General features: G+C 50.5%; 1 protein-coding gene across 2 annotated transcripts; it reads right to left on the bottom strand.

Annotated features, from left to right (window-relative positions):
• Positions 1-4434: 4434 nt before the first annotated feature.
• On the bottom strand, positions 4435-21698 carry LOC124100774 (1-aminocyclopropane-1-carboxylate synthase-like protein 1). Of its 2 annotated transcripts, none has more exons than XM_046456399.2 (15): positions 21579-21698; positions 19786-20076; positions 16776-16835; positions 14942-15012; positions 13790-13859; positions 12895-12961; positions 11426-11523; positions 10857-10934; positions 10042-10142; positions 8978-9067; positions 7654-7699; positions 7401-7542; positions 5046-5188; positions 4790-4943; positions 4435-4697 (listed from the first exon to the last, which is right to left on the bottom strand). In XM_046456399.2, the coding sequence occupies exons 2-15, from the start codon at positions 20074-20076 to the stop codon at positions 4654-4656; spliced, it is 1455 nt and encodes a 484-aa protein (XP_046312355.1). In that variant the 5' UTR covers positions 21579-21698; the 3' UTR covers positions 4435-4653. The 2 variants fall into 2 exon arrangements, with proteins under 2 accessions (XP_046312355.1, XP_046312354.1); XM_046456398.2 differs by lacking the exon at positions 21579-21698 and adding an exon at positions 20289-20468.
• Positions 21699-24893: the final 3195 nt, after the last annotated feature.

Here is a 24893-nt window from a genome sequence, read left to right as displayed (position 1 = left end):
TGACACACCGCTCACTGCGCATGCGGGAGCGGCCGGGCCGCGCCCTCTGCTGGACAGGAGGAGTCAGGGCACCGCCGGGGCTTCTTCCACACAGGCTCCTAGATCTCTGAGCCTGGTTCTCAGCTGGAGAAGATGCACACACAAAGAACTAGACACCACACTCCATCTGTAAAAACCGTCAAAGATGATAATATTTGAGTATAATCAGTGCTGTGGAGGGTGCAAAATTTCCTGGTGGAAGCTATCCTGCAAATATCAAATATCCTGGGCACTATTCTCAATATTTATCAATAGCAAAATATTGGAAGGAACAAAAATAACCTATAGGGCTTGATTTGGATGAAATAATGTGATAGTGTGTGGGTAAGAAAATATTGCCAGGATACGTCTTAATACAACAGCATGGTCCAAACAACAGGTATAATCATTTTTTAGGTTAAATATGTATATGCAAAAGCAGAAGAGATAAAATATTTAACCAGTTGCTTATGTTCAGATATTTGAATAATAATTTTTTTCTCCAAGGAATTTAAGAAACAACTGAGCAGTTTCAGCAATTGTGTAGGCACAAATGCAGGCGTTTTCATTTTATTTCTGGATTATTCACGTGACCCAGCCTTATAAATGCACAGTAAACCTGTTACAAGGAAGTCAATAGAGTCTGAAAACACAAATCAAAACACAGAGTGATGTTATTGAGAGATGCATGAAACAACACCACTGGGCCTGTTTGCTGGCTGGTGGGAGTTCTGGTTCTAGCTGCAGGAGCCAAATCCTTAGGTTCCAGCTGCACCTTAGCGCCATCTGGTGGAAGGTGTCCCTTACAGCTTACTCTTATTCATTGAGAGATCTGGAGCTCTATTGGAGGCTTCTAGAAGCAGAAGTGATTTCAGGAATAGTGTGGACTTAATGCCTACTTGTCACAGATCTAGAGACTGGAATGACAGCTTTCAAGATCTGGGAAGCCCACACCACACCCTCCTTTCCCACATCTGATGGCTCTGATCTCCAAATCCACACCCTGAACACCCTCGCCCCCATGATAGGAAATTTAGCACACATACAACCCTAGGAGAACTGAAAGGGTGGAGAGCAGTACCCACCATCAGTGGTATACATTCCCATTTTCCCAGGGAACACTGGCTTTACTTTTTATAATAATTCAACACAAGTTATTTTGGCTGGGAGATTGTGGGCTCTTCATCGTGATCTTCTTTGTATTTATCTATATTTCAAAACATACATGTTTGCAATCAATCATCTGTTCTTTCATTAAACGAGAACATGCTGTGACCAATAACTGTGTGACACACGCACTCTGAGGAACCCTGCCTGTCCTACTGGCTTTTAATAACCCTAAACTTGCATAATGCCTGGCACACAGTAAGCGCTCAGTGTTTGTTGAATGAATAAAGGGTGCCAGATGCTGGAAGGAGCCAACTAGAAATGAGATAAACACACAAGGGCGATTACTCAGAGCAGAGAGTGGAAAGTGGCATAAGAGAACAGAAACCAATGCCACAGGGTTGAAAACAGAAGGAGAGTGCATCCAATTGGAAAGATCTAAAATGATGTCAGTCAGAAGGGGTATCTTTGCTTGTCTCAGACACATTTAGGATTCTGCCAAGTCAAGAGGTGAAAAGGGCATTCCAAGAGGAAAAAAAATCATGGAAAAGGGGCATGTCTCAAGGAGAAGCAGTCAGAAAGAGCAAGCCTTCTACAGCCCAGCAAGGTGAGAACAGCAGAGCGACATTTCTAGGACTACAAACCGTGCAAGTGACGGGGAGAAGGAATAGAAGCTGGGATACTGGAAGCTACAGGCACAGACTTATCCCTGGATATTATTATTATCTCCTGAGCATTATTCTCCAACAATGCGGCATAGCCACTCTTTAGATGGCATTTTCATTGCATTGGGTATTATTAGAAACATAGAGACTATTTAACATACAGAGGGAGGTCTGTGTAAGTTACATGCAAAGACTCTACCATTTTTGTAAGGGATTTGAGCATCTGCAGATTTTCCTATCCACAGTGGGACCTGGAATTAGACTCTGCAGATACAGAGAGATGGCTCTATATGAAATACCAAACAATTATGTTTATTCTGTCTTAAAAATAAAAAATAGTTTAAAAATAAAAAATAGAATAATGTTTAGAACCTCAATAAAGAAAATTATATATCTGCTAAAATTAAAAACTCAAATAAATCAAAACAAGTTAGATATAGCTAAAAATGTATTCTGAAATAACTGAAAGGAAGACCAAAAGAAGTTACTCAGAATGTAGCGCAGAAACTTAGGAAGAAGAAAAATAAGAAAAATAAATAAATAAACAGGCATGCAGGCAGCAGGCCAGTCTCTCCTATGAACAGGAGCAGGTCCAGAGGGAGAAAAGTGGGAGAGGGGGGCAGAAGCGATATCTGGTGAGACAGTAAAGGCTGGGGAGCTTGCAGAGCTGATGAAAGCTACAAAGGCAAGCATCTGAGTATATCTAGAATAAGATACATCAAAATAGGGGCTGGGGTTGTGGCTCAAGTGGTAGCGTGCTTGCCTGGTACGCGCGGGGTGCTGGGTTCTATCCTCAGCACCACATAAAAATAAAATAAAGATGTTGTGTCCACTGAAAAAATAAAAAATAAATATTAAAAAATTCTCTCTCTCTTAAAAAAAAGATCAAAATAAATCTATCTCAACATGCAATAGCGATACTGTATAGAATCAGTGACGGGGCATATCTTCTAAAGGCACTGGGAGACAGGGGACAGATGTCCTTTGAAGGAGCCACGGTCTGACAGACTCCACAGGAATCTCAGAAGTCAGAAAGTAAGTATGAACCTAGGATTTTATACCCAGTAAAACTCTCAAAAAGAGGTAAAGTATAGACATGTCAGAGAAGCAAATCCTAAGAGCCCCACCAAAGGACATTCAAGTGTTATACTCTAGACAGAAGGAAAGTGACCCCAAATGGAAGATTTACATGTATGAAATGAATATGTGACAAATCAAAGCAAACATTGCCTATATAAACCAAGATTTTTCAGTAAAAAAGACAGAATTAAAATAGACAACAAAAATAGCCAGGGATTATAGTTTATAAGGGATTATTGGTATCCTAAGGCTCTTATCTTTGGGAGAAAAGTAAAGAGACTAATTTTAGACTAGTGAGTTATACGTATGTGTTATAGTATATAGGATAACAACCAGAAGGAAAAAAACAGGGTATACAATTTACAAAAACAAGCAGAAAAAGATAATTTAAAAATCTGGAAATATCTAAGAGAGAACAGAGAAATAAACCAATGCTGGGAGTTGGTTTGGTACCTGGAAAGAGCACAGAGTGCCACCAAACCAACTCTGCCTAGACCTGGCTCTGAGGCTGGAGCTCTGGACAGTTCAGCCATCAGTCACTCTCTTTAAACTCAGTGTCTGATTTGTGAAAATGGAGGACAATGGGGTCAGCTCCCAAGGACTGTGGAGTCAGAAATGAGGCATGTGATTCCCCCAGCATCGGGTCTACACACCTTCAGTATTCCATGAAAGACAGGGGAGAAGAATGAGTGACTGAATGAGTGGCAGATCAAAACACAGGGAGAAAAAAAACTAAAAAATAACATGGATTAGAGAATAGAAGTACTGGTTTCACTTCTTTGTCTTAAAGAAGTTAAGTGTCAGAGTCTATGTTTTCTTCTTTGTCTTTTTGAAGTGGCCTCTTGCATTGTTTCCCAATCTGACCTTGAACTCATGAGCTCAGGAGATCCTCCTGCCTCAGCCTCCTGAGTAGCAGGGAGGACAGGCGAGCATCTCTGTGTCCAGCTGAGTCAGCTTTCCTAAGCAGGGGTGTGGGCAGCTGAGAAGCTCCCCAGCACACAGCTTGAGGGATCAGAAAGCACATTTAGGCTCTCAACTAAAGCACACCTGCAGGTGACCCAGGCAACCTTTGGTCCACTTAGCCAGGCAGGGCCAGCCCAGTCCCAGGGCAGCCTCGATTCTGGGTTCCAGTCCCCAAATTCCCCCATAGCCATTGCTAGGCTACTCTGCTTTGGGGACGTCAGAGAAATCAGCTACTTTCCAGTCCCCAATCCTGAGAGGCCACTTCAATGCCCATTGAGAAGCCCCTCCTGACTCCCACCTTGGGGTCCTGTCCACTGGTCCCCAGCTGAGACCTTCCTAGGTGCCTGATGTGCTCAGATCTGAACAGACTGACTTCGCCCCATCCCCCTAGCCGGTGGTCACTTCCTTTTCCTTCTTGGCGTACTCTGTGCACTGCTCCTCTGGCTTGTTTCCCTGGCAACAAAGAAGCTTGCAGACGCCATCACCAAGAAGGTCCAGGTGGCTTGTCGGCTCTGCCCTCCTCCTGGAGCTGAGGGCGGTGGCCAGGAGCCCTCTGCACTCCCCTGTTCCACAAATGACTCACAACAGAGACACAGAGACGTCTAGCTGGTCCCAGGTTGTTTAATAGGGGACAGCAATGGCCAAGATGAAGCTCAGCTTAAGGAGTCTCCTGCTGCCACCCAGGCGGGCAGGAAAGAGGTCCTTGGGGCAAGTCCAGCCCGTCTTGCAGCCCCAGATCCAGATCGTCCAGGTCGGAGGCAGTGGCTGCTGACCAGACACTGAGCAGCTCATCTGCCCTGGGAGGGAGGGGCTTCCTCTGTCACTTGGGGTTGCTCTCAAGCACCTGCCGGACCCTCTGCATCCCTGAGAAGGAGAAGTGAGGGCTGTGAGCGCTGGTGCTGCACAGGTGGGGACCAGCAAACCCTTGCGAGGGGCGGGGACAGGTGGCTGCTCACCCAGGCGAAGCCGCTGGGGCCTGTCTGAGAAGACCACGCGGAACCAGCCGGGCTCCTTACACTCAAAGGCCTTGCCGAAGGACAGCAGCACCTTATTGTCCAGAAAACGGCGCCACAGCAGCGTCTCCTCCTCAAAGGTGGCCTTGCGCAGGTACTGGAAAGGGGAGGGTAGAGGCTCAGGACACAGCGGAGACCCCCAGGGCCTGTCACCTGCTGGAGGAAGGCTTGAGCCCCGCCAGCCTGCACCCCAGCTCACCTTCCTCAGGTCAACCCAGATGAAGAGACCTGCCCCACGATTCAGGAAGGGGACCCCTAGGGCCCTGAGCTCCTCCGAGACGTAGGTGTGGGCAGCCTTGAGCCGGGCAAGGTTTTCAGGCAGGTACACGCGGTTGATCCAGTCTGAGTGAAAGGGCAACCAAAGAGGGGTCTTCCCTCAGCCTTCTCTCCCCTGCTAGTCTCAAGAGCAGAAGGTCACGGCTGCTGAGACCATGGAGCCCCTCAGGCTGGCTGATGGGGTGAGGAGGAGGGAGGATCAGGAGGGGCAGGAATTCAGGGGTCCCTGTAAGGCCCCCCTCAACGCTGAGGGCTCCAGCTCCAGCCTCCACACGCCCAGTAGGAGCCCAGAGCACAAAGCCCCTCAGGATGCAGAGCAAACCAAAGATGTACCTGGTTACAAAGTGAGGCTTTGGAGGCACACAGACCAAGGGCCAAATCCCATCTGGGCAATGACAAGAGGGGGGACCTTTGACAAATTCACCTCTCTGATCCTCACATTTTTATTGACCTCTTTTTGAGGGGTGTGCAGCTCTGTAGATGATCACCCATCTATGTATTTGTGTACCTACCACCTTAGGCAGGATTAGGAATAGTTCCCTAATTCCAGAAAACACCCTCATTGGCCTCTGCCCCTCAACCTGATCTGCTTCCATCGCCCTAGTTTGCCTTTTGCAAAATGTCCAGGAAGTGGAACGTTATAGTATGTAATCCATTGAGACTAGCTTCCTTCACCAGCCTAATACCTCCGGGATGAATCTGTGCTGTCGGGGATCTGATTGCAGAAGCACTTCATGGTGTGGATGAAGCACTCATTCACGGAAGAACATCCAGATTGTTTCCAGCTCAATTTCCATGTGGGTTTCTGCGTGCATGTGTGTGCACTATCTAGAGGTGGGATTGCCGGGTGGCGTGGTCAGTGTTTTTATGAGAAACTGCCTGTGAGATGCCAACCTAGTACATGACCAGCATTTTTCTCCCCTTCTGATTGGTGAGGCATTGTGGGTCACTTTGTGATCTGGTTGCCTAGGTAACCACAGATGGTAGCCCAATCTTCAGGGTCAAGCAAATGTGTCTTCATGCATGGGCGTGCCTTCCTACAGCCCCAGGGATCGAGCTACGCTCACCTGTTCCTTTGTGATATTACCCCTTTGCCCTGTTTGGGATAGAATGTTCCATGGAAACGCCCTTTGTATGTCCCCTTCTTACTCTGCACTTGGGTGTGGCCTACCCAGGTGTCAGGCAACCTGCTGACAGTGGACATCATGAAGCTAGACTCAGCCCCTGAAATCTGACCCCTTGCCTCATTTGAATAACTTCTCCTCAATAAAAGGGGTCAGCACATTCGGGTTCTCTCTCTCTCCCTCTCTCCCCCCTTAAGATCAGAGGAGCCGTCACAGCACCCCCAATAGAAAAAGGTATTTCTGTCTCTTGTGTGGTTATTTCACGCAGCCCAATTAGCCCAGTTCTCCTGAGTGACCCTGAGTGTTTTAGTCATGAGCAACCTGCAACTGCGAAAGGGCTTTCCAAACTGGCTGAACCATCTGAATACCGGGCAGCAATGCATGAGAATTCCAGCTGCTCTGCCCCTGGTCAGCAGGAGATGTTGCCTCTATTTTTAAAACTGTTACATGTTACAGTGGAGGTGGGGTATCTGGTCCTTGCTTTCCTCATCTGTAAAATGATGAGGAAAATATAAGAATTTGAGCTTCCTAGGGTCCTGTGGAGGGATAAATGTGATACAGCAAGAGCACCTGCAGGGCTCAGTAAATGGTGGCTGTGACAGGTCCCTTTGCCATCTGACCTGGCTTTCTGAGCATGCAAGCAGGATACAGCCACAGAGGGAGAGGGATTTCCACTACTAACAACTTCTTCTTAGTAGTTTCCACTCTCTTCTTTAAGTGCTCAGAGCTAACAATAATGAGTTCACATTTTACATTCTTTCTTTTTCTTCTTAAGACAGTCTCACTATTTGCCCAGGCTGGCTTCAAACTGCAGGGTCCCAGCAATCCTCCTGCCTTAGCCTCCCAAGTAGCTAGGACCACAGGTGCACACCACAAGTTCACCTGGACCAAGTGCCACACTCACCCTACAAGACAGGCACCATTATTATACCTGCTCTACAGATGAGGAAACTGAGGCTCATGGAGATCACATAATATGACACACAGCCAGGAAGAGACAGAGCAAAGTCTGGACCCAATGCAGACCCAGAGTCGGCACTATTAAACACCACCCTAATATCTTCTCATTGGAGAAGCATCCCTGATCCCGGGCTGGTCCCAGACAGACCATAACCCTCCCCCTCACTTTCAGGGCACCAAACCCAGGCAATCACCATGGTCCTGGAGCAGCTGTGCCACCTGGTACTGGACCAGACCACTAAGGCCGTGATAGTGACAGAGGGAAGCCACAGCGGTGGCCACATCCTGGTTTTCTGTATACAGCGTGCCAAAGCGAAGCCCGGACATCCCGAAGTCCTGCAAGAAGAGACAGCCTAGGCTGTGGCCACCCTCCACAGAGGGAGCTGATTCCACCCACCTGTCTGCCCTCCCATCTCTCTGACTCCCCGCAGCCACCCAGACACTCACCTTGCTCATGCCCCACAGTACGTGGGTCCTCTGGGGGTCGGGCAGCCTGCAGAGGGCAGAGTGTGGGAACAGAGGCAGCCAGAACCAGGGTGCCCAGGCCCATTTCCACGAACAAATGAGGAGATGGATGGATCTAGTTCTGGGTCCTGGCCCTGTTTTCATCTCTCAGAACCACCAATTCCTGTGCATCCTTTAGAGCAGGGTTAGCAAACAACAGCCTGCAGGAAAATCTTCCTGGTGTCTGTTTTCTTAAATATCATTTCATCAGGACAGAGCCATGCTCACTGGCTGACACAATGTGCATGACAGACTTGAGTGAGAGGCCATGAGGCCTGTAAAGCCTTAAATTTATGTACCATCTGGCCCCTTAGAGGAGAAATTTGCCAACTTCTGATCTAGAATGCAGCTCAAGTGTCACTTCCTCAAAGACCTCCCGACTCTCCCCAGCCAGTGGGGTACCCCTGCAGGTCATCCCAGAGCTCCCGAGAATTCTCCATTTAGCACTTGCCACCACCGAGGTCAAAATGACTACCTGGGTGTTGTGCTGCTAGGGTTTGGGGTTTATCAAAGGTTCTACATGGGAAGGGCCAAGGTCTTGGTCATTCACTGATGTCCCCCAGCACTAGCACAGGACCAGGCACAGAGCAGATGTCCATAGATACTGTTCCCATGTCTACCCAAGGCTCATGGGCAAGTCTCTATTTTCTCTGTGTCTCACTCTCCTAATGCATAAAATGAATGGGAGTCACACTCCACATGCCATCGTCCTCTCAGAGCTTTTGAGAGACAAGTGACAGAAAGGCCACAACAGGGCTGAACAGTCAGTAGGAACATCAGGAATGTCATCCTGCCTCGGGGTCAGATTACAGACTTCACAGATGATCTGGTCCAAGTGTGTCAAAGGTATCTTGTTCATAAATTCTGTGCTCAGACCCAATCTAATGGATAAGGCCACTAATTTAAGTAGCCCAAAGTGCTTATTCGCTCCATGGATGCGAGGAAGGAAGGGAGGAGGCAGGGAGGGAGGGAGGCAGGGAGGGAGGGATGGAGGAGGGACCGCAGCTCCACTGGGCATGAAGGATGGCCAGGCAGCCAGTTTCCCATCTTCCCTCTGGAGTCCTAGGCCCGGGGTTGGAGGTCTCAGGGTCTCCACAGAAGAGTCTCAAATCCACAGATGCAGCCCAGCCACCCACCTTCTTGGGGGCCTGAGGACCCCTTGGGTCAGCTAGGTGTTAGTAGCATTGCCCTGGCCAGGTCACACCCTGTGGGCCAGCCACAGAGAGGCCAGTGGGGCTGGGGGGTCAGCTCAGCCCAGGAGCCTCACCTTTCCAGGCTCAGGACACTGCTGAACTCCAGCGACTCCTGGAACACTGACAGCATGTAGATTTCATCCAGGATCACGTGCAGCGAGTGCCTGCCGCCAGGAGAGGGCGGGAGAGAGCTGGGCCACAGGTTACAGCCACATGTGCTCCCAGGGAGCCCCCTGTCCCAGCCCAGAGGGACCCGCCTACCCAGGGTGTCCAGGAACACCCTTCTGTTGCCTATTTTCTCAACCAGGAAGCAGCACTTACAAAGCAAAGGGGAGAGGAGCTTGAAGCCCTGTCAGGGAGAGCTTGGACCTCAGGGTCCTCCCTGGGAGGAACATTTAAGGATGAGGCTCAAGGCAGAGGGACCCACATTCAAATCTGGCCCAACCCTTGACGTGTCCACTCCGAGGCTCCCAGGGCTGGGGATCATGAAGTGTCTATTTCTTTCTTTTTTTTTTAATATTTTTTAAGTTATACATGGACACAAAATCTTTATTTTGTTTATTTATTTTTATGTGGTGCTGAGGATCGAACCCAGGGTCTCCCATGTGCGAGGCAAGCACTGTACCCCTGAGCCACAACCACAGCCCCAAGTGTCTATTTCTTATGGGGTCGTTGTGAGGATTAAAAGAAACAGTAAGCAAAGGGCTGGGCTGGGCAGTGGGTGAAGCCATTACTATCACGTGGAAGACACGCTAGGTGCAGTGGCAACCCCGGTAATCCCAGCACCCAGGAGGCTGAGACAGGAGGAGGCAAGTTCAAGGTCCACCTGGGCAACTTGGCCAGACCCTTTCTCAAAACAAAGATTTGAAAAGGGCTGGAATGAAGCTCAGTGGAGGAGCACTTGCCTAGCATGTGTAAGGCCCTGGGTTCAAACCCTAGCACCACCACTACAACAAAAAGCCTAATTTTAAAAATAAAATGGAACAGAGAGAAATGGCATCCAGCAAAGCCCTACCCTCTCACTGCCGCGCTGCCAGGGAGAGGCCAAGGCAGGTAGAAGCCCGCGGTGGGGTGAGAGGGCGCAGGGCCTGCAGCAGAGCCCTCCTGGGCCCAGGAGCTATGAGGGGAGGGCGCTCACCTCTTGGCAAATCCCAGGAACTCCTGCAGCTCTCCCGGGGAGTAGATGTCCCCCAGAGGATTCTGGGGGTTGATGAGGATGAGGCCCTTGACCTTGACACCCTGAAACCATCCACAGGCAGAGACCTCAGCTCCTCCCCAAGGCCAGGCAGACCCACTAGATGGGGCTGATCCCTGGTGGCTCCCAGGGAACTGAGTGTCCTGGGGACATGGTCAGGACCCACATGAAGCACAGTAGGACACAGAATGACATCTGCAGCATCGGGCTGACTGTGAAAAGAAAACCAACACAGAGCACAGAGGGGAATGTGCCCACGAGCCAGGAGAGGCGGCCTGTGTTGCAAAACTCAAGGGCACGGGTTTCAACTTTCAACTTTCCTACAGTGAACACGTGATCGCTCTAAGGACCAAGGTAAAATCACCCAAGCAGGCAGACGGTTGAAAAGTGGATTAAAAGGAGCCCCCAGAGAAGGGGGCCCTCTGCATTTCAATCCCCTCTAGTGAACAGGACCAGCCCCTCCACCTCTCAGGAGACTCACTAACCCACAGTCCCCCTGCTCCATACTTGACCCCTAGAAGCCGAGTCAGAGGCAGTGGGGAGAGGGGGGCACCTTCCACGAAGGTCCCGGGTTGATTCTCTACACAGAGGCATGAGGGTCTTGTTCCAATGGGCAGAACCTCCAGGTTCTGTGCTACCACACATGTGTCCCCATCATGGCCCCCAACCCAGCTCTCAGGAGATGAGCCACAGGAAGAGGGGTCCATGCTGTGTCCAGACCCACCCACTCCCAGCCCTGGTTGGAACCATGTCCAGACCTCAGATTTAGCTCCTTGCAGGGCCGTCTCCAGCTTCTCCACCGTGAGCTGGAAGGGGCGTGTGTCCTGCCCAGTGACCTGGAAGAAGACCCACCAACGTCTCCATTCAGGGACCCCCCAACCCTGAGTTCTCAGGTCCCTCACCCCCCATCGCTTCAGTTCAGTCCCTGGAAAACAGGTGGGGCCACTTCCTCTTCCTGTCCTCCACTCCACAAGTCACATCAGGGACACCTCTTATGGCTCTCAGGTTTCCAGCAGAGGCCCGCAGGAGTTCTCTGGTAGGATCCCAGGGCTTCCATGTTAAGGTCTCTGTCCCCTGTCCACCACCCTTATTTTGGTGGCTAATCCTTGGCTTCTATGTGGACCCCAGGAATCTTAGAGCCTAGAGCAGGGGACCCTCCAGGACCCAGGCACAGGCAGCCATGTGGCAATGGAGGGCTCCAATCCCTTTTCACAACAGCTCCAGAGCCCTCGGCATGGACCTCCTCCCATGCCCACCCACAATTCAGACCCAAGAAACCCCTGGCCAGGGGAAGGCCCAGGCCCACCTGGGACGCAGGAACTCTCACCTCACTGTCCAGATAGACATAGGCCAGTCGGACGTTGCCATAGAGATACACATGCCTCGTGATGCCTTCATAGTAAGGGGTGGGGATCAGGAAAGCCTCTGGGGACAGGAACAGGCAGGACATGTCATCCTCTGGCTGGAACATTCCCGACCCCTTGGGCATCCTGGAGGATCATCTGGAGCACGTGCCAGCTCAATTCCCAAAACTCTAATGCTCAGGCCACTGACATTGGTCCCCTTCCTAATACAGATGGGGTTCTCTTCGGATAAGTCCACGTAAGTCCAAAATTGTCATTAAGTCAAAATTACATTTAATCCACCTGACCTGCCAAACCTCCCAACTTAGCCACATGGCTGGCTGTAGGGGGTCCAGGATCTCGTGTCTGCCTGGGAGCTGGGCTCAATCCACTGCCCAGCGTAGCAGAAAATGCAGTAGCACATACCACCAGCAAGGACAAGGACCCCAGTTCAAAATCTGAAGTACAGTTCCCACTGACGTACACACCTTCACACCATGGTCAAGGTGAAAACCCGTAAGTAAAGATCTTTTGCAATTAATGACTAACATTGCTGAGCACTTACTATGCTGGGGACTGTGCTGAACTTTTGTTGGGAAGGTCCCTTTCTTTGATTATTCTAGAAAGGGTTGGCAATTGCCTATTATATTCTGACCAGGGATCTTCCTGGTGACTATCTCTTTCTCTGTGACAGTTCCTTAACCTCTGAGCCTCAGGCTCCTCACCTATAGGATGCGTTTGCCATAGAACCAACCTCCCTGGAACACTATGAGGTTAAATGAGATATGGATGTGTGGAGCCTTATGCCAAGGCCTGGAATGTAGTACGTGGCCAATAGACCCACGGCCATTACCAGTATTGGTTAAGCCATGGTGAACAGGCGTCTGTCCCCGGCATCAGACACCCCTATCCAAGGCCAGGTCTTAAAACCACGGCTTGTGCAGCAGGCCTGGCTGGCTGCCTACTCAATGGTCATCCCAGTGTCCCTCCTTGCTAAGACACGAGGGGATGGCAGGCCTTCCCCAGCCGTCGGGGACAAACTAAGTTTAGTGTAAGCCAACCCTGGCTCTCTCCTCCCCTTTGCCCAACGACTGCTCTGGGAATGGGTTTCAGTCATTGTAGGTCAGTTCAAAGGGGCTCTGTGGAGACCCTTCTGGGAAGTGCTCCCTCCCACTCCCCTCCCCCGATGTGAAAGAGATGGCACCACGTAACCTCCTCCTGTTCCTCCTGCTCTGGGCCATGGTGTCACAGGAGGATGCAGAAAGCCCAGAGCCAGCTCCCTATACCCTCCCCTGGTATGGCCACGCCCTGGGAGTCTCCTCAAGCCATTGATGTAAGGCCTCTGTGGCCTCCCGTATTCTATTCTAAGCACATTGGGGCAGCCCGTGAGGTCAGACAACTGGGGGTCCTGCCGTGTAGACCCCAGTTCAGAGCAGACCCTGAGTTCACTTACCCCCCACCTCGCACAGCACCGTGGCCAGAGCAGAGAAGACAGAGGTACAGCCATTCAGAACAACCACCTGGGGGTGACATAAAGGGACAGGATGACGGAGTTCCAAGAGGGAGTGAAAACACATAACCTCTGTCCCAGTTCAGCACAGAAGAGAGTCAGGTTCCCCCTCAGCATCCTGGGGCTCTGTCTAGACAAACACCCTCCTCCCCTATAGCCAAAGTCATTTGAGGGGACCCTGCTCTGCATCACCTGTGCAAGAACCCAGGAGCTGGTCACTCAGAGGGTCTTGCCTGAAGATGAGGAAGCCAAGAGGGCTCACAGCAAATGTGGGGCAGAGATGATACCCCAACTCTAAATATCTAGGGTCAGGTGTATGCGTGGTGCACGTCTGCAATCCCAGCAACTTGGGGGTTGAGGCAGGAAGAGTGCAAGTTTGAGGCCAGCATCAGCAATTCAGTGAGACCCTAAGCCAATTTGCAAGACCCTGTCTCAAAATAAATATAATAAATAATGAAGGCTGGAGATGTTGCTCTTTGATAAAGCACCCGTGGGTTCAATACCCAATATCAAAAAATTAAAATTAAAAAAAATGCATCTAGGGTCAGGGGTCAAGAAGAGAGCACACATTGCTCATTCTCTTTTTTTGTTTTAAACATTTTTTGCTGTTGATGAACCTCATTTCATTTATTTACTTATATGTGGTGCTGATAATCAAACCCAGTACCTCACACGTGCTAGTCAAGTGTGCTACCACTGAGACCCAATCCCAGCCCACTCATTCTGCTGTGAAACAAATCAAGATTGACAGGCTGATCCCAACCCACCTCGCTGTTGGCCAGCCAAAAGTGGGAGCACAGCAAAAGGGCAGGAAAGAGCAGAGGAGGGGGATACTCACATTCTCTGCTTTGAGGGGTGCTGGGCTCTTGCAGTAGTAAGACAGGAACTTAGCCACTTCCTCCCGGAGGCTAGAGATCAGACACACAGATAGGCCCTGCTTACCAGAAGGTCCTCAAACCACTGGACACCCAAAAGCTCCTCTGGGAAATTCTCAGCCCCTGACATTACTCTCCCCTCATTTCCCATATGGGCATTATGCTCAGCACGTGTCTCCACTCCCAGGCCCCTCCAACTCCTCCCACATGCACTGAGTCTTCTTTCCCTGTAGTTCTATATTTATCCTACACAGATGTTATTTTGAGAATGCTACACTGTGATTACTATTGCTATTAATATCTCTATATTACAGATAAAGAAACTGGTTTAGCCACTGTAATCCCAGGAACTCAGGAGGCTGAGGCATGAGGATCTCAAATTCAAGGCCAGCTTCAGCAATTTAGTGAGATCCTCAGCAATTCGGTGAGACCCTGTCTAAAATAAAACATAACAAGGACTGGGGATGTAGCTTAATGGTAAAGGTTCCCTGGGTTCAATTCCCAGCACCAAAAAAAAAAAAAAAAACAGGTCTGAAGGAATCAAGGCATTTGCTAGAGCCTGTCTCTAGGGCTCACCATCCTAACCACCATGTTTAAGAACATGTGCTTTGGAATCAGTCTTGGGATCAAGTCCTCAGCCACTGAACCCCTTTCCTCTGGTCCCTGGTGTCTGCTCAGGCACTAGAGCCAAGCTTCAGTGTTGCCCAGCCAGCTTGCCAACATGGGATATGGCTTCTATCAACTACTGAGAAGAAGAACAGACTCCTCACCCAAAGGCCCTGCCTGTACTTCAGACCCAAGTTCATGGAAACCAAACTGGGAGCTCCTGAGCCGGGAGGGGACAGGCAGGGAACCCCAGGATCAAGGCCTCCAGGACTCGGCCCTTGGCCTTCGGCAGGCTCTCTCCACCTGCCACGCCTGATATTTGGAGCTGGACAATTCCCTGTTGGGGAAGCTGTCCTGTGCAGACAGCATCTCTGGCCTCTAACACTGAAGGCCAGGAGCATCTCCACCTCCAAGTTAGGACCCTCCAACCTGTGTCCAGGCCTTGCCCAACGTCCCTGGGGGAGCAAAACCGCCCATGTTGAGATCCACTGTCCCACAGCACTACTTACAACAGGTGCCCCCTCCAGTCAGGGTACTGTAGCAGGGGCGGCTCCACCCGCAGCATGTCACTCTGAGTCAGCTGGGGACAAAGAGGAGAGGGACGGGCTGAGGGATCCATTGCCTCCTGCTTCCACACGGCAGCAGGTCCCAGAGAAACCCCAGAGCACCAGCATGTCCCATGCCCATTTTGCAGATGAGGAGATTGAGTGTCAAAAAAGTGAGGTGACTCTGCCAAGGTCCCACAGCCATTCAGTGACACAGCTGAGACCCAAACCCAGAAATTTGGACTCTGGTCGAGTGCTCTTCATGCAACATTGCCACCAAAAAAAAAAAAAAGGTGTGGCTTGCACAGACAGTGCCAGGAGAGGGAGCAGGGTGCTATCACCTCGGTCTTGGCTCCAACTTCTAGAAGGACTCAAGACCACTTGTTCTCTGGCAGGTTTGGCTTAGTATCACGCTGTGGAAAAGATGGCAATTTCTGGACCATCACCTCTGTGACCAGGTGCTGGGTTAGACCTCTAGGGCATCACAGGCCAAATGTCAAAGAAGGACTAATAACGCAGGGTCCTTGGGTGGTGGGACCAGAGGAATGGGAATCAGCCACGTGTCCAGCCATTTCCCTCCTCCTGTCATCCCTCAGAGCTGGTCCAACATGTCCCGATGGCCCACTGTGGCTTCTGAACTCTTGATACGTGGTGAGTCTAAATGGAGACACTGGATTTTGAAAACTTACTATGAGGAAGTATGTAAACTGTATTGACAGCTGTTATATCGATTACATGGTGGAATGGTCATGTCTCAGTTACATGATGTAAATGAAAAAATTATTAAAATTCATTTTACCAAGCTTTCTTTTAACTTTTTAATAGAAAATTTCAAATTACATATGTGACTCGGCTTCTATTTTTTTTTCAGTGCTGAGCTGTCTCAGGAAGAGCTGGCTTTAGGGAAAACAGGCTTTGAAGACCCTCCCTACAACCCAACCCCTGGGGCTTGGATTTTTCTCCTTTGGAAAGCTGTCTTCTGGGGGAAGCATCGCTGCCTCTACAAACCCAAGCTCCAACTGGAGACCCCCTGCTCAAGGAACTGGATTATGACATCCAGGAACTTTCCAGATTTCCAGGAATCTGAAAGCTATGTTGGAATCAGTCATTTTTTAAAATTAATTTAATATAAACTTAAAACCTAGTCAAGTAATCTATAAGTAAGGCATTGAGCATGTGAACATTGTCACTTCTTGCTTTCCTGCACCGTGCCACCACCCCACTTTCCAAGTGACTTCTATGGTCCATACGGTGGGAACAGGTATGAGCTTGGGCCACCAGGTCTCTCTTCCAACCCTGCTGTGCTGGGATGGCACACTGGAGCTTGAAATTGATCATGGAAATTGGCAAAGTCACAAATTAGGGCTTTGGTTTCCCCGAAAGGCACGGTGGCACATGCTTGTAATTGGGAGACTGAGGCTCGAGAGTTCAAGGCCAGCCTCAGCAACTCATCAAGGCCCTAAGCAACTCAGCGAGACCTTGTCTGTAAATAAAATATAAAAAGGGCTGGGGATGTGGCTCAGTGGTGAAGCACCCCTGGGTTCAATCCCTGGTACAAAAAAAAAAAAAAGAGGACGGCACTGAGTCCCCTGGAGTGAGGGACCCAACACAGCAGGAGGGACCAAGGGGCAGAGCCTGAACTGATGAAGGATCAGGATCACAGGGAAGTGATGGGCCTAGATCACCCAGAAAGTGGTTCCCAAGGCAACTGGGGTCCCCTGACTCCCTGGCCAGGCCAAGAGCCCACAGCAGGTCCTTTAGGGACAAGTGTTCCAAAGAAGGGATCCCCTGGACTCACCCGCCTGGACAGCAGGTCAAAGCAGAGTTTGTTCTCACTGGTGCCCAAGTTAATGACGCCCTGGAGACGAGAGGAACGGGGCCACGTGAGCATGGCAGAGGAGTGCCAGTGAAAGGAGCCCACAGGGTCAGCAAACGGGGAGCTCTGCCACCCTGCCCTCCCGCCATCCCTCCTGGTCTCACTCCAGCCCTGCCCCCCTTGGCCTCAGGCTCTCTCTTCTCATTTCTAAAGATCTGCTCAAATGCCATCTCCTCCAGGAAGCCTGCCCCCCAATCCCACCTAGAAGGGCTTTTTTCTTCTCTGGGGTTCCATGGCTCTTAATCTGTCACCCCTCTAGAGCACTGCTGACTTTTTGCTCCAGGCCATGGGGACAGAAGTCCATGCTCTACTTCCCTGCTGCAGGCGAACTCCCCAAAGGCAGATGCACACCCAGGATGTTACAGTATCTCTCAGGAGCTTAGCAGGAATCCATACATGTTTACAGGATGAAAGAATGTACACAGAGAACTATGTTCTCCAGGAACAGAAACCAGGTGGAGGTCAATAAGAATGAGCCCTCGGCCACATGCAGTGGCACACACCTGTAATCCCAGCACCTCGGGAATCGGAGGCAGGTGGATCGTATGTTCATAACCAGCCTCAGCAACTTAGAGACGCCCTAAGCAACTCAGTGAGACCCTGTCTCTGAATAAAATACCAAAAGGGGCCAGGGATGTGGCTCAGTGGTTAAGCACCTCTCAGCTCAATGCCCAGTAATTCCCCACTGAGCTATTTTATGCAGATGCACCACCTGGTTTACACAGTGACAGCCTTTGAGGAGAGAGGCTCTGTGTCCCATTAGCCTGGACCTTATCTCAGCACTTGGGATTAAAAGGAACACTGGCTAAGGTGTAGTCTTGGGTGGTGGGTAATATGTAACTTTTGGGGTAATTAAAGATGACAGCAGAGAGGGGAAGGCACCCCTTTGTCTGCCACGCTTCTGTCTGCACCTTCCCTGTGTGTCTGTGTCTGTCCTTGGTGGGCCTCCCCCACAGGTGTTCTCCACAGGTGTTCCTTTACACCACACCTGATCCCCACCCCAGAAGGCCTTTATTCTCATAGGAGAGATATGATGCAAGGCCCAGCCCAAGCTCTCCCTTAGAGTCCCCAGAAACACAGGGCCACCCTCTGCCCTGCCACGCACCTCCCCCCCCCCCCACAGCTGACTACTGACCTCTGCATTAAGGGAAGCAAAAGAGAGTAAAGGAAGAAGGAAAGATGAAAAATAGACCTGGAATGAGCAGAGATGAAGACACCTAAAAGGCTGTGATCTCCTCCTGGGGGACAAACAGCCAGTGCACCTGCAAACCCTGACAGCTCTGCCTTCCAAATACACGCACAGTCCACCCGCTGCCAAGCTCCACTGCGGAGATCCTGGCCCAACCCCATCACCACGCCAGCTTCTCCACTTCCTGTCCTCCCCACTCCCTCACCTGTCGTCCAGGCTCATGCACAGTCCAAGGCATCTCTTAAAAACAGAAATCAGGCCATATCGCATCTCCCTGCAACACCTCCTCGCCCACTTGATCCAAAATGAGAAGGCTCGCAGTGGCCCCTGACACCCATGGGACCTATTACCACACCACCTCATGACCAACCTTCAAACCTCACGGTCCACAAGTCTGGATTCTTAGTAGACCAAGGGTCCCTTTTCTGTCCCTTGGTTCATCCAGCATGGTTCCACCCTGGGCTCTTCCCCAGGTACAACATGGCTCACTCCTGTTTGGTGGCTCCTAGGGACCCCCACACCCTCTAATCACACCCTCGAATGTGGGCTGGAAAAGCAGCTGCCAGGTGGGAAGTGGGCTGGTGAGAAAGCCCCTGTGGAGGGAAATGAGGCCCTCCAGTCACCAGGTGAGTTAGCTTGGAAATGGCGCCTCCCCACCCTCTCCCCGTCCCTCCCCCGGGAGATGTCCCCACAGTCCCCAGCTTCAGGGCAACTCCACAGAAGATCCTGACTGTGAGGCACCCACCAGGATTCCAGAAACTGAGACTCTTCCCACCTGAATTTCTGAGATTTGAAGGAATTTGTTACAGCAATTGATGGCTAACACCACCTCTCACCCTTTTTTTTTTTTTTTTTTGGGTTTCTGTCCAAATGTCACCTCATTAAAGTAGCTTTCTGTGACCATTTTATTGAATAGCAACATTACCACCATTCTCTATCCACTTCACCTGCCTTATTTTTCTCTACAGCTATCATAACCTTATATTACATAGACATGCTTTTGTCTGTTCGCTGTCTCCCACCCAGAACATAAATGCATACTGTTAAAATGTTAAAATGCCAGCACCTACAAGAGCGGCTGGTACCTGGGTGCTGCTGAAGAAATAAAGATTATTAAAGGGTAATTTGTGCAGCTCTCTGATCTGTGAAGGTATCACTAACAGTAGTTAGTAATACCTCATAATAATTGGGCAGATAATATCAATATAATAGCAGCAACATTTATTCCCTGTACCCCAGAGCAAGCCCTGGGCTAATCCCATCATAAATTCCATTTAATCTCCACTCTTCTGCAGCAGGTATAATTACCCCATTGTGGAGATGAGCAGAGATTGAAAGAAATGAAACCATCGTGCACTGAACCCAGCTCTGTCCTAGCTCCAGAGTTGAAGGGGTGGGGACAGCTGGGGGGGGGTAGAACACTTGCCTGGCAGGAGGGAGATCCTAACCCCAGCCCCACAAAAAGAAAACAAAATCAAGGTGAATAGTTGTCAGGCTATCCACGCAGGAACACTCTACAGCTCTTGAACTCTTCCTTCACAAGTCCGTGTCCACTTAATTATAAATGGGGGGGTCACTATAAAAGGCCCCTGCTTGTGGGCCTCTAGGACCTCCATCAGAAGCCCTCCTGGAGGCAGAGGACCGTGATTTTACCCTACAGGTGCCAGCTGGGTCCTGTCCTACAGGTCAAGGAAGGTACCCGCCCCACAGTTCCCTCTTGGGCCCGGGAAGGGCTTTGCTCACATTGGGGTTCTTGTCCTCATCATACTCATCCCTGTGGTAGGTCCTGTAGCCCTCCTCAGCCGAGTCCCAGAACCATTTGATGACCCGGCCTCTGGAGGACAGGCAGGAGCTGGCAGAGGAGAACATGGCGATGGGATCACCAACTCCACAGAGCTCCGGCCGCTTCAGCTCTGCTCTTCTGGAGCATTCTCCTTCCACGTCACCCCGACAGTATCGGCCCATGTCCTGTGGGGAGGCCGAGCCCAGACAGGTGGCAGGCTCCCTGCATTCCTTCTGAGGAAGGGGGAACATCTGCAAAAGACAGAAGCGCTCAGTGCCCAGGGCTGCTCAAGGCCCTGGGGAGCACCACCCAGAAAAGCAGTCAGGCACCATCCCTGCTCATCCCAGCCCCACCTCACTTTATTTTGCAACAGGGTTTCCCTGTGTTGCCCAGGCTGGCCTCAATGATCCTCCTGCCTCCACCCACTGGCCATCTGCCCCTTCCTTTAAGTTCATGCACTCACCACTTCCTGTGTCCCTAACTAGCTGCAACCATAGGTGCCACCACTTCAAGGAGCAAAATCTCTTAAGGACACGTAGTGAGCCAGGGCCTGTGCTGGCTACATCTGAGTCATTTCAACAGATTGCCGCTTTGGCTCATTTCATTTCTTTGTAGTTTTTCCTTGTCCAGCCTAAGGGGTCGCCAAACTCCAGGTTAAGCTGGGTGCAGTGGCACAGTCCTGTCATCCCAGTGGCCCAGGAAGCTGAGGCAGGAGGATCACAGGTTCAAAATCAGCCTCAGCATCTTAGTGAGGCCCTCAGAACTGAATGAGACCCTGTCCCAAAGTAAAAAATGAAAAGAGCTGGGGATGTGACTCAGCGGTGAAGAGCCCCTGGGTTCAATCCCTCGTCACAAAAAAATAAAAATTTAAATTTAAAAATCCAGGTTAAAATTCTCCACACACATCACTGCCAGGGAGTCCTAGATGTCCTGTGGTGGGAAGGGTAGGATGGGATTACTCGTTGACTGGAGCAGATGGTGATGGGAACTGAGGGGAAGGAGGGGTAGGAGTCTCCAACAAGTGCAGAGAGCCCAGGTCCAGGTCTTCATGCTGGAAGCAGGAAGGGGCACCAGGAAAGGGTCCTCCTGCCAGCAGAGGTGAGCGCCTCCACTTCTCTGAGCCAGTTTCATCTGCACAGTGGGTGTACCAGCAGCCACCTCACTGGACACCAGTGAGGATGTCAGGTGATCAAGATCTTAGACCAAATCCTGGCTCAATAACAAAGTTCTATAGAATATGGATCCTTATATAATAGTCCTTGCCTATGGTCCTGTCCTAAAGCATAAGCCCCCCAACACCAAATGACGGGTGATCCGTTGGAAACCCAGAAACCAGGGTGCCCTCCATGGTTTAATTTTGCTTTGTGAAGTCTTCTCTCCCAATTGGCGGGGCTCACGGAGGAGCTTCCCTAGACCAGATAACCAGGTCTGAGGCAGGGCATCCCTGTGGGTGGAGGATGGAGGCTGGATCCTCTGCACAGCCTGGGGCCTGGGGCCGCCCATTTTCCTGTCCCAGCCGTCCTGGAGCGCAGAACCGATTCTCCGCGTCCAGCGAGTCCCAGGACAGACTGTGATCACCCGCGCGGGATCAGCCCTCGGAACCCCGCTGGTGGGGCGCCCTGCAGGGCGGGGGGCGGCCGGGGCTTTTCCAAGAAGAGGAAGCCAGTGCCCAGGGCTTCAGCGCCAAGCGCTGAGGCTGAAAAGTGCCCAGAGGCTCTGCCGCGTCCTCTGAAAATCGGCGGGTCGCACCTACTTGGAGACCGGTGCTGGCGCGGGGCGGACTCGCGATAGGTGTCCCTTTGCTTTGCGGGGAAAACGCCGTCCCCAGCTTTCCGCGCGGGGAAGACGGCTGCGGGACTCGGGGACCAAGACAGGGTGCCTGGACAGGGCTTTGGCGTTTTATCACCGCGCAGCTCGCCCACTCGTGACGCAAGCGGGAGGAAGCCTAGGTGTGACCTGCGCTGTGATGATCACACAGGTGGGCGCATCACGGAGTCCAGGCCTCCCCCGCACGGGAAGGGGGGCACTTCAGGACACTGCAGCAGAGACCTACTCCAGGAAGGGGCGGGTCGCCAACTCCACCTCTCTCACCACTTCTATTCAGTGATAGGGACAGGGAGGCGGGAGCAGACCCATCCACACTGGCACTGGGGCGCCACCTGCTGCATCCAGCTTAGTCTCCCGGTTCTCAGAGTCCTTTCGCAGCACTGAAGTTTCTTGGTAAATGTTGGGACCCCGGAAACGTCCTTCCCATTAAAACCTTTGCTCTTGAGTCCCACCTGCGTTGTGACTGATCTCTCTGCCAGTCGTCTGTGTGGGGTTTCTTCAGCCCCCATAGGTCCTTGGTGGGAAAAGACTCCTGCTGAAAGAAAGGAAGAGAGGGAGGAAAAGAAGGAAGAAACGGGAGAAAGGAGAGAAGGGTGTCCAACAAGAGAACAACCCAAGTTTACTGACATCATACTTCATACACTGAGAGCTGAAAGACCTAAGCAACCTCATTCTACTTGGGACCTCATTTTGCTCTGAAACTTAACCCCTGACCTACTGCAGTCCTAAAGTCAGGAAAATACCCCAGAAAAGCTCTGTGGAAACAGTTCTCAGGAAAGCCGCAGATGGTGATCACCTAAGATAGGCCAAGATATCGAAATATCTGAAATTCCAGGTGGCCCCCACCTGGGTGTGCTGACCAATATCTAAACTAGAAGCCCTGCAGCTTGGCATGTACCCCCCTTGGGACATCCTCACGGTTTAAACCAATCAATTTTAAGTGTGTCAACCCCTTGAACTAACCAATAATTCTTTCCAGATTCTTTCCCGCCGCTTGACACGCTAATCATGTTTTAGAGTTGTTATTGATTTTCCCGGGGTGTGTGATGATTTCCTAAGAGATGCTATGATGTATGTGGGGATCCCTGCCTTCTCCAAAGAATGTATAAAACTGCTGCAAACACTGGGTTCGCGGCCTCTCAGCATCACCAGTTGCTGTGTGTGCGCAGAGAACCAAGCTAGCTCCAAATAAACACCTCTTTGCTGCTTACATCGATCTGTGTCTCTGGAGGTCTTTTGGGGGTCCCAAATTCGAGCATAACAGAGCCACCCAAGAAAAACACAGAGTCCTCAACATGAAACGGATTTTTAGAGATGTGACAAGACAAAGGAAAAGCCTTTAAGTCTCTATATGCTGCACTTTGGGAAGCGGGGGAAACAAGATAGATAAACCCAGGGACACTTAACCCCTGAGCCACAATCCCCAGCCAGGGAGGACTTGGCCTCTGTTTGGCTTGTAAATGTCAGAGTTTACAATTTTTATAATATCACAGATGTCCCATAAGATATATCTTAACTAAGATATCTAACACCATGTGTTAGCCTAGATATGGCAGTGAGAACAGCTTGGGCGGAACCCAACATGCCTGACCCGCAGGACCGGTGATTATGACACCTGGGCTGTGAAACCTCTCAACCCAGTCCTGCAGAAGGGTGGCTAGCAATAACTGTGGAAATAGGTGATGGGTGCACATTACTGTCCTTCAGGAAAAAAAAAAAAAAAAGAGAGACTGAAATGTGGGAGGCCATCCTCGAAGGTGATTTGAGTTATTCCCTGGCTGGGTGAGAGGTGCTTAGTCACAGCTGTGTCAGAGCCTTCCCCACCCTTTTCCAGGCCCAAGGGCTTGTCCATGCAGAGGCCTATCTGGCCACTGCCCTGAAGACCCAATCATAGTCCGTGACCTTGGGATTCTGCCCCCCTTAACCTTCATTGGATGGGATTTTCCCTGGAATTTAGCCTCAGGCAATTTTCCATTTGAATAGACTTAATGGCTCTCTGAACACCTTTCAATAGATCTTCAGGGGGCCACAGACTATGCCCCCCCCAATCAAAAAGACATCTCTAATGCAGTCTAAACCTTTTGAACATTCTCAAAGTTTCCAGGTAACTCATTAGGAAGGCAAATTTTATGAAATTTCCTTCCTAATTTGTCCCATGTATGTAAATTTGGTGAATCTTGGTCACAAAACCAAGGGCAAAATTCACCTACAACCTTTAAGAATTGTAGCAACTGAGTCTTTTTAACTTGCTTTCCCTTCTGAATAATTCTTGTCTCTAAAATAGTCAAATACATGTCTTTATCAGGAGAACTTGAATTCCTCTTTATTAAAATGTTTTTAAAGTCCCTTCGCTCCAAAAACTGCCTGGTACTTCCGTGACCCTAAAAATGTCACAAATTCTGTATTTCTATAGCGCGCTGCCTAACTCAACCTAGTCAATTTAACTCAAGAGCCTCACTTCAGGGCGCCACTTCTGTCACACGACCAGTGCTGGCTTCATTTAGAAGGTTCGATTCATGAGTAAATGCTAGGGGGTTTTAAATTAAAGAGACAAGACTCTCATTACCTTTAATATCAGCTCCAGGATGGCTTCTCCTACTAATGCCTCCAGCCACCTAATGCGGTAGCGAGATTTACAGAAGAGACTAGCGAGAGAGAGAACACGCCAGGGAGAGGGCTTTTATTGGGGAACAAAAAATTCCAGGGAAAATCCCATCCAGTGAAGATTAAGGGGGGCAGCATCCCAGGTCAGGGACTATGATTGGGTCTTAGGGGCAGTGACCAGACATGCCTCTGCATGGACAAGTCCCGGGACCAGGAGAAGGGTGGGGAAAGCTCTGACACAGCTGTGTCTAAGTGCCTCTCACCCACCCAGGGAGAAACTCAAATCACGTGAGAGGATGGCCTCCCACACTGAAAGGAGCACCCGAGGAAGATATGGGGTACAGAGGAGCTTCCTTCGTGAAGATCCTGGCTGAGCCCCCAGCTGGTACCTGTCTTGAAAATTAGGATGTGTCCTCGGCCCCCCAGTTTTGAAGAGTAAACACCCGAGAATCACTGAGGGAAGAGTAAAAAGTAAATTTTATTTAAGAGACAGAACAGAGAGAGAGAGTCCCCTGGAGAGGAGGGGACCCATAGCCAGTGCCCATCTGAGCAGAGAGGGGCCGTGTTTTGCCCCTTTGTAGCTTTTAGGTTTCCTTTCTTCTCTGGCCCATGTAACCAAAGGCAGGAAGAGTCATCC

This window comes from Marmota monax, unplaced genomic scaffold, assembly GCF_021218885.2.
Source record: "Marmota monax isolate L192 unplaced genomic scaffold, Marmota_monax_Labrador192_F-V1.1 WCK01_AAM20220418_F8-fsc00047, whole genome shotgun sequence".
Taxonomy (NCBI): Eukaryota; Metazoa; Chordata; class Mammalia; order Rodentia; family Sciuridae; genus Marmota; species Marmota monax.
The sequence above is the reverse complement of the archived record's forward strand: the minus strand, read 5'-3'. Positions and strand labels throughout refer to the sequence as shown.